The sequence below is a fragment of the Mizuhopecten yessoensis genome, unplaced genomic scaffold (assembly GCF_002113885.1).
Source record: "Mizuhopecten yessoensis strain PY_sf001 unplaced genomic scaffold, ASM211388v2 scaffold8631, whole genome shotgun sequence".
Lineage (NCBI taxonomy): Eukaryota > Metazoa > Mollusca > Bivalvia > Pectinida > Pectinidae > Mizuhopecten > Mizuhopecten yessoensis.
Window position 1 is genome coordinate 37,749 of NW_018407644.1, and position 21,501 is coordinate 59,249.

The following is a 21,501-nucleotide window of genomic DNA, read 5'->3' on the forward strand; positions in this document are numbered from 1 at the left end:
GGGGGGGGGGGGGGGGGGGGAAGGGGGGTCGCGTACTGCTTTTTTGTCTGTATGCCCAAGGTCAAAATAACATTGAAGTCAAAGGTCAAATACGTATACATTGTTCACATCATAACTGCCGACTTGCCTAAGATGACTCGATAAATGTAAAGGTACAGTTTATTTTATATAAATGCAGGATGGCGAGGCAGTGTGTGGCGTACAATTATTATTAGGCTTGATCAGATTGAGGTCAAAGGTCAAATTCATTTTTCTAAAGATAACTTCATAACTAGCTGAAGTTCAAATGTCAAATTAAACGTCCGGGTCATAACATCTGACTTGCTGAAGATATACAAATGGAATTTAAGGGATACGTGTAGAATAGAAATGCAGTCAGTAACATACTATTTTTAAGTCTAAACCACCAGGGTCAAGGCCACATTGAGGTCAAAGGTCAAATTCAATTTCCTGGGCATACTGAGTGAATTGCTGAAGATACATGTAGCTCTATAAAATAGAATGACAAGGTGTTGTGTTGTAACCTGTACAATTTTGGAGCTAAGCAATGTTACAAATAACAGTCAGTAAGCAATATGCATGCTTGTACACACACACAACATTTTCTAGCATAATTCATAATTTTTACTGATTTTCCTGTTTTCCAATATTGATTCCTTTAGCTCTCCCTCTGATAAATGCCACAACATTATGTATGTTAAGTACAATTTTTAAAAAAGAATGGTGATGAAAATGAGGATTTAAGGTTCTCATATACCGCTTTATCATAACAGTTCACAATTATTATTCGTGGTTATTGGACCTTTGTAACCAGCCAATATATTTCTCAACACCCTGAGGAACATACAGCTGGTGCTGTCATTTAGGTGCTCACAGTTAGCATTCAATAATTCAAGCACAGCCCAACCACGTACACATTTACAGCTGAGTAAACTTGAACAAGCAGAGTAAAGTATCTTGTTCAAAGGTACAACACATTTCCATGAAGGGACGTGAACCTTGGACCCTTCTGTCACTAGCCAGGCGTCTTACCACTAAACTACCGTGCCTTTACAAAACCTGTCAAAATTTGTTTTTACCACAGTGTCTGACTTAACTTTGCCCATGACATTGCATGCATATATTTCAACAACAAATTTTCCTTTAAATGACTCACTCAAAATGCTAGTACAAGAATGTTTGAAGAGATTTTGGGCAATTATTGTATGGATCATCTCTGTAAAAAGGGGATTTTCAGTTTTAAAGCATGAAAGTAGTATTGTACATGTATGTTTAGAATGTAAGGAGTGGCTCACAAGCCTGTGAGGTTGCCTTAAGGACTAGTGCTTTTGAAAAGCTTTTTTTTTCTTGCCCTGATACTCCATATATAATGAATAAATGAAGATCTTCTATATGTATGTTTCTATTCTTGAAATATCCCTGAACCAAAAGGATTTATATTTGTAGAAAAGACCAGTGTTGCCCCCAGGGCAGAGTGGCATGTACACAATATGGAAAATGGGATAAGGTTTTAAAACACAAGATTTAAGTTTTAATTGTTGAAGTGAATTTGGAACCTTCTTTGATAAGAAAAACATCCTCCCTTGGTTTAAGTAATTCTGAATGAAGGCTTCACCACGACCTGATGGAGGTACAGTTTGTAATGCACTGTGACCAAAAGATATATCTCTGTTTGCATTTCAAATCTAGATGCTAACCTCAGGACATATGATTGTTAGTTGTCCAAGGAGAGGAGAATGTCTATTGATTTCTGGCATTATTCCACAAAGACTTTTGTAGCTGAACGTATCATTTTCTTGTCTGACCCGAACATCAGAAAAAAACCCGCACAGAGCTAGAACTTTTATATGAGACACTTAGATAACTGTGGGGACACTTTTTCTTTGGTCGGTGAAATAGCTCGGTCACGTTTTAAAACATGAATTTTTATGTTTAAGATGGTCCATTTTCAACGAAATTCAGTATACTCGTACAAATTAACATGCTTCAGGCTGAGTTCGATCTTGCTTAACAGGTTACAAACTTTTGATTAGCTAATTGATTTTCATATGCAATAACTTTCCTAATATTTGATCCATTTCAACAAAATTCGTTTTGCACATACATGTCTCAGGTTGAGTTCCATCTTGAATGTGTGATCTCCGCATATTTCTGCACACTTAATTTAACTTGTACATTATAACTGACTTATTGGTTTCTGTGTAATAATATAACGGCCCTACCAAAGGGTCGATTTCAACGAAATTCGTTATGCACATACATGTTGACATATCTAGGGCTGATTTCTATGTAAAAGTGGTCCAGTGTTGTGCATGTTTTGTTTCGCGCAAGGCAATTCAACCATCTTGGATTTTGATATGTCAAGTTTGTTTTCAATATTTTTCAAGAAGTACTACAGAAATTGATCGAAATTAAGACATAACCATGCAGATTGTTATTGCAATGAGTCATAACTTGGATTTTATTCAGATAACTCGAGTATGTATTCTTAATTATGTGTCATGTGTAAACTATTCTTAAAATGTTTAATAAAACAGTTTTTCTATACAATTATTGATGAATTTGCAAACACTCGCCTTAAGATAAGAAAATGAAAAAAGCATTGTCTTCGATAATGGTGTACAATTGTTATCTCTTAAACAAAGTCTTTCTTATTCTCAATTACAAACTGTTGAACATAATTGAGGAAATACAGATGAACCTAGTGTAAATAACGTTTCTTATTAGTCATTTGCGTAGAAACCTGTGCGAAAACAATAACTTTCTAAATACATTTTGAATTATTCAGTGGCAATTAATGTTACGGTAATAGTAATATAACATTTACTTCTTTCATTTACTTTTATGGAGATCTAACATTGTCTTTGAAAGAATAGAAGAAGTTTCCTTCCCAGTCAATCTTCGACCTCTTTTCATGTATTATATATTGTGTCACCAACTTCGTCTTGTCTGTGATTATGTATTAATAGATGTTGCTAAGTTGGAATAGCTTTGAAACAACAGTAGCATTATTGTTCTAGCTGAGAAAATACATTTAAATGAAGAATTAAATGTTTTTATATATTTTGTATACCGCTACCCATCAAATAAGAAAATCAGTTTAGCTTGTTCCTTAATTTCGACGTTATCATAATTAACTAAGTAATATGGTTGACACTCGAATAAAATGATTGTTCTTTTTCTATTTTTAGCCTCCAAGACGCCATTGACAATGGTGATGTGGCGACAGTGCGGCAGATCCTCAAGCAGAACACATGTTCTCAACAGGAGCTCAAGAACTGTCTCTTCTTCAGTTGTGGTAGTGGTAAAGTGGAATGTGCTGCATCCATCTTAGAAACTGCCATCTCGCCAGATCTTCACAATGAGGAGGAGTTCACTCCCCTTACCCTGGCAACCAGAGGGGGGCACAGTCGTATGGTTGATCTCCTTATCCGATGGGATTGTGACGTGTCAATTCCAGGGGGGCCACTGACCAACTCCCCTCTACACTATGCATGTAGCGAGGGTTACAACGAATCTTGTAAACTGCTAGTCGAGGCGGGTGCTGATCTGAATTCAAGGAATGCCAGGTCAGACACCCCTCTCATTCTTTCTTCCATGAACGGTCATATAAGTATTGTTAAGTACCTTCTAGAGAAGAATGCATCTGTGAGGCGGAGAGGATATCACGAGAGAACCGCCCTCCACTGTGCAACTGAGAACGGGCATCTTGAGATCTGTCGTCTACTCATCAACGGCAATTCTGACCTAGAGGAGGAAGATACGTTTGGTAATACACCTCTTATCTGTGCCGCCGAGAAAGGGTATGTTGAGGTGTTGAAACTACTTCTCGGTTACAAGTGTGAGGTGAACAAGATGAGCCACAGTGCAGCCACAGCTTTACATTTTGCCGCTCAGCATGGAGATCTGGACTGCTGCCGACTTCTCCTTGATGGTGGGGCAGAAATCGACGCTCCGGACATCCGTCGGTTTACGCCGCTCATGATGGCCTCCCTCAACGGCCATGATCATATTGTTGATTTTCTGGTACTACGGAAGTGTAATGTAAACATGGTAGCATATAATAAAAGGACAGCGCTGCACCTAGCGGCAGAAAGGGGAAATCTCAAGTGCTGTATCTCACTTCTCAAAGCTGGTTCGAATATTGACGCGCAGGATTCATTGGTTTGTACGCCGATCTATAATGCTGCCATCAAAGGTCAGGCTGCCATTGTACGATTTCTGATCGACAGCGGGGCAGACCTGAACAAGCGGCCGAGCAGTGGAAATTCTATTCTCCACTTCGCTGCCACAGGAGGCAGTCAAGAGTGCTGCCAGGAACTCCTCAATACCGGCTTTGACATTAATGCTCAGAATCGGGACGGTGTGACACCCTTAATATCCGCTGTTAATGGAAAGCAAATTAAAGCGGCAAAATTTCTCCTGGACAACGGATCTGACACAAATTTTCGTGATCTTCATGGAATGACGGCTCTGAATGAGGCAGTCTTCTATAACTGTCCGCAGCTTGTCGCTCTCCTACTGGAGTACGGAGCCGATCCCGATTTGGAGGACTATGCTGGGACTCTTCCCCTTTGGTTTGCTGTAGATGGCTTCAGCAACGAATCGGTGAAGCTGTTACTTGGCGCTAACTGTAAATTCGACATACAGTCAACACTTAGCAGCTACTGTGGGCCATGCAACGCAATCGAACACTCGGTTCATAAAAAGAAGGCCCGTGTGCTGAATTGGCTGGTTTCGGCGTACTGTGAAAACGCCGTTAACGTTCTAAAAGAACACTTGCCAAAATTAGAAAAAATGACGTCGCTAAATGCCAGTATGATAGAGCTTGTGCGTGAGGTGACATCGTCGCCTAGATCACTAATGGAACACGCCAGGAAGGAAGTTCGTTCGACGCTGGGTAAGGGCACCGGTATAACGGAGAAAATTGAAGCGCTCAAGGTGCCAAAATGTATTCAAAGATATCTAATGTTTTCCGATATGGTTAACGACACTGAATCTTCTAAGTGACATAATAAGTTCAGTAACATATATTTGTACGCTTGGTAAATCGGTATGAACCAGAACATACTTTTATAAAGCATACAATGTATGAGAGGAGACTTAACTGTTTAATATGTAAACCAAGGATACATTGACGTTGTATTGGTTTGTGTTCAATGTCACTCTTACCTTGAGGATACCCATGGAACATGTTTAAATGACACTGACTGTCTTACACTGATTGTCCTTACAGACAGGTGTATGCAAGGACCAGAATACTTCTTTTTAATGGATATTACCAGATTTTCGTGTAATATATTTTATTTGGGCTCAAGCAATGGAATTGATTGATTGCGTTATTATATACAAACATACTCATTTACTATGCTTTCTTCCCCTCGGAGTAATCCGTCAACCGGACATGTGATGTCCGAAACATATTGTTTTTGATTATAAGAGTCAAAAGTTTCTGTTGTCAAATCAAATCCAACGTCCCGATTTGGCTGATGTTACTTTTTATTGAAATACAATTTGCGATGTAGTTAAGAAAAATATGTAAATTAGACAAAACTTAGTAAACTGGAAAATACTTACTTATTTGTGATGTGGAGAGTAGTATTGCATGTTTAAATTTACTAATTTAAAATACTTTCTCATTTTCAAACTGTCTATAACTATTAATCTGTCCTAAGGGATGAAGGTATTATAAAAGTAGCCTTACCAAGATTATCCAGAGTATTTTCGATTTTTCTGTCTCTCTTCATTTTGTTTTATATTTGTCAGACAAAGATATAGTTTGTTACGATCATGGAATATAGGGAAAAAAATAAGATTTTTATCGTTGTAAGAAAAGTATCGCTGAAGTAGTTTTCAGTTGGTCACAAATTTAAATCATTTGAATTAAGTAGCAGCTTCTGCCAAACATTTTTTGTAAAAATATCATACCTCTGATTTTTAAGCCAAATGCTATTTTTTTCAACATCGTATTACAAACACGTTTCCTTCGACCGAAGAAGAATGCTATTTTAGTAAGCTTTATTTGCCAAAACATCGATAGGTATACTGCAGATCTAGAATTTTGTTACTTTCATTGAATCGGACATTGATTTTTAGCAGATTTTTATCTTGCAATAAACGATGCAGAGATGATAAACTGAGTACGGAAGTGTTTTAGCTTGAATTGAGTCTCAGTGGTGACAAGAGAAATATTGAGACATAACCTGTTTGTAATTATTGTCAAGAAATGATTTAATCCAATACGTTAAAATTAAATGGCAAATATCATAACCTATAATTAGCTGAAACAAGAAATCGGTAGCAGCCAAATATTTGGCGGGTACAAAATGTTGTATTGCCAAAAAGGTTGTCGGTCTCAAAGTGTGATCTGGCAAATGACCAGTGTCGGTGATGGACACTAACAGTCTATACAATCGCCAAATAGTGGGTCCGTAGTGACCCAGCAATGACCAATAGAAATTTGGACACAAAACAGTCCCGGTGATTGTTGTTAATTTTTTTAGATAGGGGCAGTGTCTCTGTTTGTGCGAATGGGTCAGGTATATATTACTTTTGTTCTGTTCACATTCCTTGATATCTCAATTTATCTAATATATCTTTTTTCAGTATCATCGATACATATGACTCATAAAGTAGGACACATATTGAACTATGATGTTAAGTTCATATGCAAACATCACATGATCCTTCTTCATATCTTTGTGAGAACCGTCAGGTGGTGGTCAACTTTGGTCCCAACAATGTCCGACCCAAACACACTGCACATGTCCATCAGATGATTTCAATCGCAAAAAAATGGCCCTTTGTTTCTTTAGTACGTAAAAGAATTCAGTCTGTACATTGATGTAGATAATACATCCTTTTCTGCAGATCTAGTAGTTGCTTCTGGCGGGAGTGTCAAAGTGCTTTTGAGGTGTCGTTTGTTCGGCTTTATTACTCCGATGAGTTTATTTTGTTAAAAGAAATGTAATATACAATTATGATTTTTATTGCGATAGAAGTTAAAATATATCCACCGTATCGTGCCTATTGTTTTTTCCACATACTAATGTTGACCTTTCCAAATAATCACTGGCCCTCAGTATTGCATTGTTCCTATAATTTGTTCCCAATTCGTATATATGTATATATATCAATGACCGCGAGGTTATGACACCAAAGTATGAAAAAAACACTTTTCGAATTATAGAAACAAGGGGGAAAATACAAAGTAAAGAATTCTATGGTAACCCTTAAACTATACAAGATTTATAAGACCAGGTGTTCTGCACGGTTAAGCCTGTTCTGCTTCTCCGACTTCACCCGCCATTAAATCTAGGTCAAATACAAGAAATGAAAATCTAGGTCAAATACAAGAAATGAGAATCGTGGTAATGACAATAAAAGGACAAGGAACACTGAGCATATTATTGTGTCCCCAAACTGCTGACCTTTAGCAGTGTTGGTCCATAGACTAATACATAATGTTTCAGTATCGATGACTGTTCCCGTTCATCAAACTGTAATGAAATGGGGCGTGCTGATGGGAAGATGTCGGATAATCTTAAGGGTTTGAAATATAAAAATAAGTGTTAACTCTTTGAATCTGCCAGTTCTGGTTTTGTGTAATACCCGAATATTATCTGTAAAGCTCCAATCAATAGTTTTAATTTTCCAATAAGTTTTCGAAGATATATTGTCAAAAAAGGAGCAAAGTATTTGTTTACCGTCAGCATTAGTTTAAGCATAATAATTTCAATCGCACATTCACCAGTCGAAGTAACGTCATCGTCTGTTGCTGAAATGTGTAGATATATTTCTTTCGCGTCAGAATGATGAGAGAAAATCGACCAATGATATTTCAGTATATTGAAAATAAAAAAACCATTCAATTGTTATCTAAACGGTCAAATTTATACAAATATTTTTAAACGTTCGGTCTTACTAAAGTTTGAATAAAATAGCTGCTTAAGTATTGAAATTGAATTGGATTTATTGATCGAAAATCATGTATATATCATGTACGCTTCGTAGGTATGCAAAAATGTATCATTCGTAAATTTGCCCTTATGTACGACCCCTTCCACAACAAATGTTCTGCCAAGTAGGGTACGATGCGTTTTAATATGTATTTGTCTTTGTTTAGAGGGCTTCCAGCAACAGCAATTACCCTGAATCCAAAGAGGCTGAACTTCATGGTTTCTGGAGACGGCATGTGTATTATTGTCACAGTTTTGTGTAGCGTTGTAGCAATTGAACACTGTTACATATATGTATTAGCCTTTTATACACACTTGAAGGCAGTGTCGGTACACTGTTACATAGATGTATTAGCCTGGTATACACACTTGAAGTCAGTGTCGGTACACTGTTACATAGATGTATTAGCCTGATTTACACACATTTCGCCAATCTGTCTTCGTATGTGATATATTGCATTGACAAAAACTGACCTTTAACACTATTGATGTACGTAACTATGCCTTGTTGATATAACATTTGCATTGATGTACGTAACTTACCTTGTTGATATAACATTTGCATTGATGTACGTAACTATGCCTTGTTAATATAACATATGTACAGTCAAGAAGGTTTTGCGCGTCCCATTAATAGATATATACTTTTCCAACAGATAGTACTAAAAGGTAACTCCCCAGTTAGTGGTTTCTATTTAATTTGTCTGTTGGGAAATATTGGTGAGTTCGTTATTTAGCCTGATACAGAACGGTGGTGTCCCATGGCTATAAATTGACCCTTGGTATTCAGCAATTGCAGTAGTCAAATAGCAGCTTCCCTTAACTTTGAAGGACCAAAGGACATGTCAAATAAAAACGTCCCTCAATACCCCAGATTTTGGGGACCCATAGTTCCACTGAAAGCACTGTTGTCATAGACTTATCCGTATATAGCTTAATAAATCTAGTGAGACAATAGATTTGCGCATATTTATTGTTTACATGCCAAAGCTGGTATTTTATGATTGTCATGGTTAAGTACAACATTACCAGCTATCATTTGTGTATAATAACCGGGTGTTTTTTTTGCTCAGTGTTTGTATACACACTTGGTTTATTTGATTTATGAGATAAAGATATTCAGTCTTAAATTAACATGCAAGTCTTAAGTACGCCGGATATATATCGCATACAACAGTAGAAGAGTTTTTTCTCTTTAAAACAATATTGTGATGATGAAAAGATGATGATGAAAAGAAAATATTACAAACTTTCCAAAGTAAATTTTCAATGTGTTTGCGGTATCAGAATTCGCAACATCGTACCTGTGTGTAAACACCGCCTCTGTGTGACGTCAGTGTATAATAAGTCTAAATATAGAATCAAAACGAGGGAGTATTTCGTAAAGTGAGACTTTAACGCTACTGAACGCAGAGACACATTCAGTTTAAGGATATAATCAATTATTTACACATGTTTAATGCATTTTTTGTAATTTCATACCTTCATTTAACTTAAGAAGCCTTCTACTTGCATTACCATATTTATTTTATTCTTCCACGAAAGCATTACGATGTTTCCTTATTGATGCATGATAATAGACTAGATGTCTATAGCGTATACGATTATGGCGTGTTTATATACAGAATTTGATTATTTATAAACAGCTTCTTAGCTTATTGTTGAGGTGTTTAACTTTATATTTATCTTATATATACTTAAAACCTGTGTACCACCAACCCAATGCTATCAATATCAGAGATAAACCTCGACCTTAGTCGCTGTGTTTATACATTGCTCTCATACATTGTCTATCAAATGTTCATAAAGCTATTCAGAAGCGGTATCTTGGTATCACGACCAGTTTTAATGATGTCCATCCTTTTTCAAACGTTTCGTGATTTACATGAACTTTACGAGGTATTCACAAAGTGATAGTCGTTCTTAAAGAAGGATCCATGTTACACATTTCTCTTAGATGGTTCAAAGTCATTCTGTAGCTATCTGAATTAATGTATATTTTGTATACTTGTATTATACTTCACCGATAAGTATAGTTGTCAACGTCTGTGAAACAGGTCACGGGGATGAATACGTTTACTTACACATTTAGTTGCCTACCACATACATTAATAATAGTATTTTTAGTGATATCAGTCGCGTGAAAGCAAGATACATTAATTATAGCCTGTATAGTCTTTTGTTTTGTTTTCCAATGGCGCTCATTCATGAAGATGACTGTCAGTACGCGTAGATGGCCATCAGAATATTTATATGCTATTCATGCTTATTCTAATAAATTGTTACCATCGATCGACTTTTTTGAAAACTTTCCACTTTAAATTGCACATAATATTTGTTCGTGCATTTGAGTCGGCTTGAACAATTGCGTTTTGTTATATCTGTCTTTTGCCGTTTGGTACTGCATTGCCTAGCGTGAAGCTCACATATAGCAATCGGTATCATTAGCTCTAGGATACAATCAAGATTTTACTTTTTTCTTGGAATGAAGTTTGCAGCTGTGTAATAAGAAATATGAGTTTGACAGGCGAGATGAATTGTGATTACGTTGGTGTTGGTGGTGTTATAGGGATAGTCTGTGTTGTCCGAGTGGTCATTATATTGTTAAATTATATTATTTAACTTAGTTACTGTCTGTGTTATTGTGGACCTTTAATTTCGATAATTCGTATATACTTTACATTCTATGTATCACTTTAAGCATCAGTATTACAAATGTTCCAAAACCAACTTCCGTTTGACTTATCCTGTTCATATTCACAACCTCTTGTACAGAATAATTACATCTTGTATTGGATTAGGTAACCGACGTATGTAGAATACAGAAAAGGGGAAGGCAGATATAAAATCCTTCGTAACGTTACATGTACTAATTTACAATTTTCGGCTACAGGAGATAATATAAACTAACGTAGTATTTCATGTAAACGATAACAGAATAAATTCCAGATACAAGGCTACGGCCCGACTCGAGGACAGACAATCTACCTACCAGCAGCGTCAACCACATTGTAGCGGGAAAAACCCCACTAAAAATACTAAGTAAGCGGTATGTATCGAGCAATACAGACGTTTGAGCAGACGTAATAATTAAACTTCTACATATACCAAAGTCCAGTCAACGTGGACACTCGTCTTGCAGAGACCCGTTACCTTCAAGTCAGAGACTGTCCTGATATCCGTTACCTTTTAGTTACTGTTCTACTGACAGCAGTGATCCCTAACTTTAAAAAAAAATACCACTCTCTACTGAGACGACCGTAAATCATTCAGATCCCGAGTTACCTGTTCTTGTATCTCTCCTTGAGCAATCAGTTATTTGACTCCTGGCTTTTGGAAGAACTGCAATATGTGTCTTGCACCTGATGCAATTTTTTTTTATTTTTATTTTAAAGAACAAAAAAATATCCAAGAAAAATATGTTATTATTATACATATCGAAATGAGGAGATAATTTGTTAACAAAGAAACACTATTAAACAGTAAACCTATTTACTGTTTTACCTCCCTTGGGACACGCTAAAACTATCCATGGGGACACGCTTATACTTACCACTGGGACAAGGTATCACATTAGGGACACGTTACAACTTAGCACTGAGGCACGTTATTACTATAGGAACGCGTTACAACGTATGACAAGGACACGTTATCACTTACCAAGTGGTAATGCTTCGACTTACCACCTAGTCTCGCTTTCTCTTACAAAATGTACCTCGACAGCATGCTTGCATTTACCACTGGGACACGCTACCTCTCAGTAAAGGGATAGGGCACAAGCTAACACTAACGAATTCAAAGGGACACGTTATTACATACCACGGGACAAGTTACATACGACTTACGACGGGGACACGCTCCCACTTACGACTGGAACGTGCTACAAGAGTTAAGGATGTGTACCGAAATTAGTTCAAATTTCAAACCTTCGTAGTGATACTGTAATGAATACTGAGTACTTTGAGAGTCAAAAAGGAAAATATGGAGTGCCAGTAGGAACAAGAGTAGTTTTATATCCCACATCTATGTTGACTAAAAGTGTTCTCTTGATTTGGGACTTCTTCACTATTATCATGGATGAAGAAGGCGATTTATGATCGAATTTATGATTGGTCAAAATAGGAAGACGTACCGCGTAATTCATTGGTAAGATAAAGTGGGGTTTTTTTTCGGGTAGAGAAAAGGCTGTGTCAAGTGGTCTCAAATCTGATAGGTATATGTACCGGATATCGGTACACTTGAATATAGTCCTAATCTTTATACTCCTGATTGAAATCGTAAGTTTTGCTGCAGATTAATCCCGAAATGGGTATATTGACAGCTTATGTTAACTCTACCGTGTGACAAATTGGGACATGTGCACTTTCCTGCTGCTTCAATGAGTTGACGTAAACTGTACAGGTGGTGACGTTGCTGTATATTAATTCGTCTTTTTGACCTTGGCCAGCTGTAACAATGATCTTGTTTTGTTAAAAAGTCGTAGGCATTTATTAAGCTGAGTACATGTTTTTATTTGTTATTTATTGCCTTATTATATAAAGATTTCAATTGGCAAAACGGTTCATGCAAAATGATCAAACACAAACCTATATAGTTACACGAAGATATAGTCATACCCATATAAATATCGCTGTAAGAGAAACAAATTCTATATCACACATTACCCACATATATACAGAAAAGTACTCTTCATAAAATCATTCAAATTAAAAATGATGTATGCAAAATAAAATATACAATGTTCCACACATTAACTAAATAACACGTAAATGGAGACCGCATATACATTACCACAAACATGCAGAATACTGCGAATGGGGGATTTTTCATTTTGGGGAGATGTCATATATCTGTTTGATTTGATTAACTTTACGACAGACTGTTTGTTAAGCATCCGTACATATTCACATACTGACAAACGTATGACCATTTTTATGTAATCCTATACGTTTATCGATATCTTAACCTTTACTTAAATTTTGGTCGTTTTGAATGTTAAGCCCTTATATTTGAGATAATCAGTACATATTATTATCTGTGTCATGCGGTCAGTACTGCTCTAGTGTAAATATGCTGGTCAAGCTCGATCACACCGATTCAATAAAACAGTTCATCAACACATATATGTATAACTTGTTTGGAATGAAATAGATTAATCTTTTAAGTACACTCAATTACGACCGATTATAATCCCGTAAACAGTTCGGTGCCACCAAACAGGTATCGATACATATCAAGCAGTCCTACTTTTGTACAGTATTAATCTGGATCTAATCTCCCGGTATGCGCACTTAACTTGCATAGTCACTTGTTATACACAACTCGCCGTGGTCAGATGAGCTTTTCTCATTCCAAAACAAGCTTTTTTATAACCTGGATAAGACTTTCAGCCTCACCTTGTTATTGTTTATTCAGGGGACATTCTGGCGATGTGTACAGTTAAACAAACATGCTGATGTTCTTCTTGTGGACAATCAGTACATGACGCTGTAGGTAAGATGATTGTGTACATAATACAATTTTAATTAAAGTACATATAAGTAGATAGCGCCCCTGTTTAACATAGAAACATAGCGATTTAGTTCATGTTTTACTGTTTAATTTATTGAAAACAAGGCTACGTACATGTTTATAGCATTGAACACTTCCATTGTCACAAGCACAATCATGATAGCCGTCCTCACGCATTTACGTTTTCTTTTTCAGACGAAGATTTACAAGGACATCCATGTACGCAAGGTTCCTCTCACCGTTCTGTAACGGTGGATAGTTTGAGTTTACCCAACTTGTGTAGAACGTCGGTGGCGTCATGTCAGGGGATGTTCAGAAGGTGTTACCGAAGCTCGGAGACAAGCGTTTGGCTTTGGCAGGAAGACAATCTCATCGAACCCGCAAATTAACATCAATTGTTAACGAAAAACTTAAACGAAAATACAAAACATATGAAAAGGTAGTCGACAAAAATGCTAAAAGCTTCGAATACAAATCGTGGCAAAACACCATGCCTATTAAAGACACAATGCTACGCATTAGAGGAGCTCAAAAATGTCTAAAGAAACGACGTGAATCCGTGTTATTGGAGGAGGATCCCGAAAACAAAAAGTTTGGGATGTATGATGGAATTTCTTTGGATACTATGAAGTATGAAATAGATAAAATCCACCAGGACGCTCATCCAAGGGTCAGGCGGCTTCGGAAAGTTGAACGACTTCTAGAGAGCGGAAAACATGACGGTCGTCTGGTAAATTATGATGAAATAAAAGTCTCCTTAGACGCTATCTTAAACCGACCCTCATTAATGCGTAAAAATGAGACAAAGTTTGGTATGGAGGGCTTTAATGCTTACATGCGTCCCGTTAGTGCTCACTCGTCTCCGAACACATTTTCCTTTGACAAGGGGTCCCATAAAGCCAAACTGCGGCTTCCACCTCTCGTCGTGAGCCGAGAAAACTCAAACCTAGGGGCAGGTTTCGACCGGATCAAGTCAATGTCACTTCCCACCTTGTTTAGTGATGGCAGGTCAAGAACATTTGCATTTGATGCTAAATTTAAGCGTAAATTTAGCACTTTTCGTAATTAATGACCTTCTGGAACATATCTTGGATGTCCTATGTACCAACATAAGATTATGAGAAAAACTCAAGGCCATGCTGATCCTATATATTCGATATATACTCGCTTGACTTGACCCTTAAGGTCGTATGGTTAACCGGTGTTCTGTGGCTACACTTACGCTATCATACAGATGCTATTAAAGTGACATGGACGTAAGGTTGACACATTGTATGATTAGGTTATATAAAACCATTCCACGCGTTCTGTAATTTAAAACCATCATTATTAAATCATTGAAACTTGCCCATAATTTAATTCAATCTTATAAGTTACTGATAACAGTTTTGACGGTCTACGGTAGTGTGATTTCAGTCTTTGCGAATAGATTACTTATAACACGAATAGAGCTTACCTTGTTTCCGCAATTATCTGCGCAAATGTGTTGTAAAGACATAGTCATTGACAACGTATTTTAACATTCTTGTACATGTAAATGTATTGAAGTGCTGGAAATCATATTCGTACCTGAATACTTACAATGTACTTTATATATTGTACCTGCTTGAAATGAACAGTTTAATTTCATAAATCTACTATTCTATGTGTTCCCTACACGTTTACAGAGTGTATTAAACATGAATTCAATGTGTATTCTACCAGTAATTAACGTGTATTCTACCAGTAATTAACGTGTATTTTACCTGTAATTAACGTGGTTTCTACAAGTAATTAACGTGTATTCTACCAGTAATTAACGTGTATTTAACCTGTAATTAACGTGTATTCTACTAGTAATTGACGTGTATTTTACCTGTAGTTAACGTGTATTTTACCAGTAATTAACGTGTATTTTACCAGTAATTAGCGTGTACTTTACCTGTAATTAACGTGTATTTTACCTGTAATTAACGTGTATTTTACCTGTAATTAACGTGTATTTTACCAGTAATTAACTTGTATTTTACCTGTAATTAACGTGTTATGTATGTAACAATTTAACATTCGATATTTTCGATATTGTTAAATATTTTTATATTCTCGGGGTCTGTTGTATATTTACATTCTGGTTGTATGAAACTACCACACACATATTACAGTGTGGTATTATGAATAAAATATTATTTGACTCCTATTTATGTTATTTTTTTCAGGACCCTCCTTGTAAATATTTCCATTTGGTCATATTCTGCCCTAGGTTTATCCATTTTCAGATGCATCTACGGTTTTCTTTACACTTCGGTATTCTCTTGTGTTCTATCTATATTCCACCAGCATCCATTCCGTTGATGTTAATGTCGACACCTGTATGTTTATGCTAATGCGAGTACCTTATACAGTTATATAATATCGACACCTGTATGTTTCTGCTAATGCGAATACCTTATACAGTTATATTAATGTCGACACCTGTATGTTTATGCTAATGCGAATACCTTATACAGTTATATTAATGTCGATACCTGTATGTTTATGCTAATGCGAGTACCTTATACAGTTATATTAATGTCGATACCCGGTATGTTTATGCTAATGCGAGTACCTTATACAGTTATATTAATGCCGATACCCGGTATGTTTATGCTAATGCGAGTACCTTATACAGTTATATTAATGTCGATACCCGGTATGTTTATGCTAACGCGAGTACCTTATACAGTTATATTAATGCCAATACCCGGTATGTTTAATGTTAATTCGAGTACCCGTTATATTTGTGTTTATGAAAGAACCGTACAAACATGTATTTTGTTAATAACAATACCTATTATATTTATGTTAATTGCGGTAACTATTATACTTATGCCGGTTCAGATTATATCTGTGTTAATTGCAGTAACCATTATTTATAGGTTAATGTCGGTATTCGTTATATTTATTTTAACGCTGAAACTCGTTTTATATTTATGTTAATGCCAGTATCTGTAGGGTTTACGTTAATTCGTCAAGACAGTTTTACGTTGTTATATTTTGTTATGCGGTTATCATCAAACTGCAGGGCAGTAGTCAGGAGTTGCTTTTAAAGAAGAACTGCTAAATGTGAAATATAAATCGGATATATTTTGTCAGCTTTTTATGCAAATGAATTAAAATGGGTACACGATAATGTGTCACTGTTAATTACAAATGATCTTAATTTGAGTTTAAAATTAATACTTTCCTCTGGGCTGTATCTCGGATATTTACATTGACAGAACAGTAAATGTTTATATAGTTAACAGACTTACCCTTACCTACAAAACACGACATAATAGGCTTAATCCTGTATCCACTGTTAGATCTTTCCCTTACTCCGTGTCACTATTAATCGTTAAGTTGTGTGGCGATAAGAAAATGCCATAATGTTAATACTTACAAACAGATTAGGATTAATGTTTAAATATCGTTATTATTCCGCACATTTATATTATGGGTTTACATGCTTATGACAGGTGTATATATTCTGTGTTTGATAAGACTTAACACATCAATATTCCGTCTATTCGTATTATCTGTTATCTGCTCTTGTGAGCAGATATTGATTGTTACGTCATTGGTTTGTCAGAGTAACGTCATACATGTTTTAGAAAACGACGTAATTTTTTCACACAAACCAATGACGTAACAATCAATACCTGCTCACAAGACAAGATAACTCTGCAATACGCAAAGACGGAATGACAAAATGCAAATTCATCAAAGAACGCTATTCGTTTTGGTTTGCGGTTTGAATTCCTCTCATATACACGTCATTTGGGAAGGGTTTTTAGGTCGAAACACTCTCATTTGTTTATTCTACTATTAATTCTGTAGCAACATTTTTTGGGGGATTTGACATAAGCATTAACTGAAAATCTAGATCCTTCATAACCTCCAATTTGTTATTCCCGTACAGTTCGTTAGAAACTCCTATCATACCTCCGACCTAAAACTATGATGTGCCTCTTCCTGCTTTATTAACATCGAAACTGTTTACAACCAAGCTGTACGATAAACATGACAATTACGTTTTTCTATCTTTAACTTGCCATTTCTTGATAGTAATACCTCTGCTTCCTTAGCACGTGAACTCACCTACCATTCCCGGATACCTGGTTTTATTATCATCGTTCTTTTTCAAGGGTCTCCATTTGAATCTTCTCTTAGTTCATATTTTGCCATAGCTTTATCGTTTTTGAGTTTGAATTATGGTTTCGTTGAAACTCAATTACAGAGAACCACAATATATTTTAGAAGATGGTCAATAATACCTAAATTATATAAAAAAAAAATATCTTCAAATATCATAAAAAAAAATTAACCAGTTTTATGAGAAAAAAACCGTCCCTTTTCATGAAGAGCCTGAATAAAGAAAGGTTATAATGTTACAATAATTGATATTTGAGATAATCATTTGANAATTAATCACCTATTGACCATGTTAAAAGGATCCGGTGATAATTGCTTTAGGCTCCAGTGAGCACGCTTATTGCCGGACACCTGTGGGCTTGTCGTCCGGTCCCCCTCCCCACTAATTACAGGCCCCCTGTGGCAATACGCCTATCGTGCAACTGACCAGTGGGGTCATTGCTGGACTTGGGTCAGCCGTGTCATTTAATCAGTGTCAATTTCTTGTGTAAAAAGACCACCTTCAGTACAAATAACAAGGTGATACGGTTCACAGTTTAAGGTGATACGGGTCAATTAAGCTGATACGGCAGGGAGGATTTCAAAACGAAGCTGATACGGAGCCGTATCAGCTAAATGGCCTGGGGAGAACCCTGCTTTATAGGGACTTCTTTCAACTTATGCATCTAATATACATGTATATAACTTTGGCCATCGCAGGTTCTTTTTTCTTTTTGAGTAAATATAAGGTGATACAGGTTTGATCCATAATCATCGTGTTTTATTTTGTCTTTGTCTGTTTACAGTGTGGTGGCTTCTGTCCTTGTGTATTGGCGCTGCGGTATGTTTTGCTTGAATGATAACCGCAGTATTCTGATAATAAAGATACCTAGTATAGCCTGTTCACAACAAACATGTGGCGTGCGCTGCCCCTACTAACTTAGTATCCCGGGTACACAAAACAATTACGTGTTTAATACTTAACATAGGTGTGATATGTCAGATGCCTATTGGCACACGCTTGCCGTCCAGCCGCTTTGTACTTTTCTGCACTAGAATACCATTTATCTTTTCATGTAAATAGAACCAATCTCAAAATGTATGCAAGTTTAATTATGTATACATGTAGCAGAAAAGCAGTATTGTATTATAACTAATTTATGCCTGTTGTCCGTCGTCAACGCTACTTCTGCTGTTTGCATGTTGATACAATAAACATATGTACGTCACCAACTCTCTCGGACACAACTTACTAAACTTTGACCGTTGTTGACTCTGCAGTATCCTATTGGTCAAATTATGATTTTTTATAATTAAATATTGATGACGTTTTAACAGAAAATCATGATTAGGACGTTTACTGGTAAAGCAGGACAAATATATCTAGAAACTCCGGTAATAAGAGCAGGCTTCGGCGTGGCGGATCTTGGAGAAAAGAAGACCGGTAATGAGTTATACCTGAGGAAAGGAAACCAAAGTCATTGAGTTTGGTTTTGACGGTATTCCTGAGGAAAGAAAACCAAAGTCATTGAATTTGGTTGTGACGTTATTTTCAACTGTTGTCAGACTGTAGATAGAACTAAATTTATAAAGACAAAGGTAACCGGTCCCGAGGCTGGCTAGCTTGTTTTCATTCGCGGTACAATATATCCTCCCTTCTGCAAATTATCGATGGGTGAAATTAGGGTTGATTGTACTAGACTGTCAACAGGTACAGCTACATCCTTGTCAGCTGGAACGACTTTCCGTTTCGTCCATTTTCCACTCTTCTATCCGTTAGCAACTGACATGGAGACTTATATATTGCAGTTGTAACGAAGAGTTCATTTTCACATAGAGAACTGGTCCGTAAATTACACCTGTACATGTATCTAACTACATGTAGCAATGTATAATACTGAGAATGTATGATAGGCGATGAACGTGGTATATTGATGGGGGTATTATTATCGGACAAAATCTCCACCCGTGGAAATTATTTCTCAGTTTTGGAGGTGAACGAAAGATCTTAGTTTACAGGATAAGTAATCAAAAATCTGCTGACGTATGTAAATAACACAATAAAAAGCGCCGGTCCCCTGTCGCCAGGCACGGCGTGAAATGAGTGAGACAGCGCGGTCGGCAGAATTTAGGAGGAATGATGTGGGACTGGCGTTTAACGTAAACACTGTGGGACTGGCGTTCAACGTAAACACTGTGGGACTTGAGTTTGAAGTAAACACTGTGGGACTTGACTGTAAGGCACTAATCGAAGAAGTACGACCTGGCAAAGGTCGAGTGACACTGTGAGCAGCCTATGGGTACGTATTCCATCAAAGGAATGTTAATGATACGCACATATATATATATATATACGTGTGCTCATGTATAAACAATCATATCACAATACGATAACGTAAGATTTAAACATAAACGTGTGACTTTTGGTTTACGGATGTGTCAAACGATATCTCTGCTGGTTACGTACACTGGATGGTGATGTAGAGCTGGTATCAGATAATATATCCCAGCCCCCATACTGTGATCTGTTAATTACTGGCGTTTGGATTACAATGGTGCACATTACAAAACACAGATTTTCTAAAAAAAACCCACATAGATTTGACATAGGACAGCGTAGCTTAACACGACACATTGAAAATATTACGAAATATATCTTCAATGTTGTATTGCTCGCGACTCAATGCATGTATCTTTTATTTCATTTTTATTTCCACACTGTAATTGATTTAATAAAATATTTTAATGTTGACAAACACGTGACCTGGTTATGCCAGTGTTATAGAATATTTATCAGTCTGGTGTTAGGAGATCCAATGACAGATTAAGTACACCAGAAAGTCACAACCAGGCTAAGTGAAAAAGATCAAGTGACGTACACATATGTCTAAAAACTTTATATTGGAGATGTTTTCCTTTAGTTTTGTCCTACTGGCTATATATTAAAATGAACTTTCGAGTCTAACTATGGCGTTTATAACCTTGTCAAGTTGATCAATGGTGTGCACTACTTACCTGAGTTTACAGTAATATATTTGCATTAATAAGCTACCAGAGGGCAAACCACTACTATTCCGACATTGTCTCTACTACCATCACCACCTATATATGTGAGTATCTGAGATACTACACACACATTTTTAGTGTGAGTGGACTCATAGCATTAACCCATCGTATATAATTCTTGAACTTTCCTACTATCATGTTACAATTTTCGAAGGAAATATTTAGGGCGATAAAAGATACTATTCATTGTGTCGGTGAGTGTACACTTACAGTTTTGTTCTGCATGAGTGCGAAGAAGACACCAACGCAGTGTTGCGTGACGACTACATATATTTACATATTTATTCCTTACGCGTATTTTTGCCCTAGGTTAAACAGCACAGTGTCACCTAATTATGTCGAGACAACGACTGTCTATGATTATCATAGAAAATCTGCTACGTACAATGTATAAGACCACAGATAGCTTACATGCATTATTGCTTCAAGAATCCTCTACCCTATCACGACCAGTGGTACATGGTACACTGCAGGTATTCGAGGGCAACTGATGTGCAGGTTGACAGAGGAAGTTGAACAAACGAGCTTGAACAACTGCGTTTACATATGCGTTATATAACCTAGCTCTAGATTAACTGCAATATCAAAATGGAATTTTGACTGGGAGGTAAATGAATTAAGGTAGGTTTTCCAACCGAAGACTGTTCGGGACTTTCTATCATATCTTAAACATGATTCAACGACACTTGGTTGTTTCCAACTTACTAAGGTGCTTGCTGGATAAGATATTTGCAATAGAAATTACTCATTTCTTACCTCCATAGGATATTCTATCGTTTGGTATACAGATTGCTTAATTTTAATTTTTAATTTTAAGCAATACAGAACAGGATATCAA

The 21,501-nt window shown here is 36.5% G+C and overlaps 2 protein-coding genes across 2 annotated transcripts in view; both read left to right on the plus strand.

The window, feature by feature from the left end:
• Window positions 1-21,501, plus strand: part of LOC110456293 — a 36,781-nt gene that overhangs the window by 10,471 nt on the left and 4,809 nt on the right. Inside the window, exons 2-6 of the mRNA XM_021506935.1 lie at window positions 3,192-5,007; window positions 13,753-14,512; window positions 18,404-18,438; window positions 19,686-19,882; window positions 20,646-20,707. Of these exons, the coding sequence (XP_021362610.1) occupies window positions 3,192-5,007; window positions 13,753-14,512; window positions 18,404-18,438; window positions 19,686-19,882; window positions 20,646-20,707 (2,870 nt within the window). The remainder of the gene's footprint in view (window positions 1-3,191; window positions 5,008-13,752; window positions 14,513-18,403; window positions 18,439-19,685; window positions 19,883-20,645; window positions 20,708-21,501) is intronic.
• On the plus strand, window positions 13,377-15,634 carry LOC110456296. Its single transcript, XM_021506943.1, has 2 exons — window positions 13,377-13,451; window positions 13,665-15,634. The coding sequence occupies exon 2, from the start codon at window positions 13,768-13,770 to the stop codon at window positions 14,536-14,538; it is 771 nt and encodes a 256-aa protein (XP_021362618.1). The 5' UTR covers window positions 13,377-13,451; window positions 13,665-13,767; the 3' UTR covers window positions 14,539-15,634.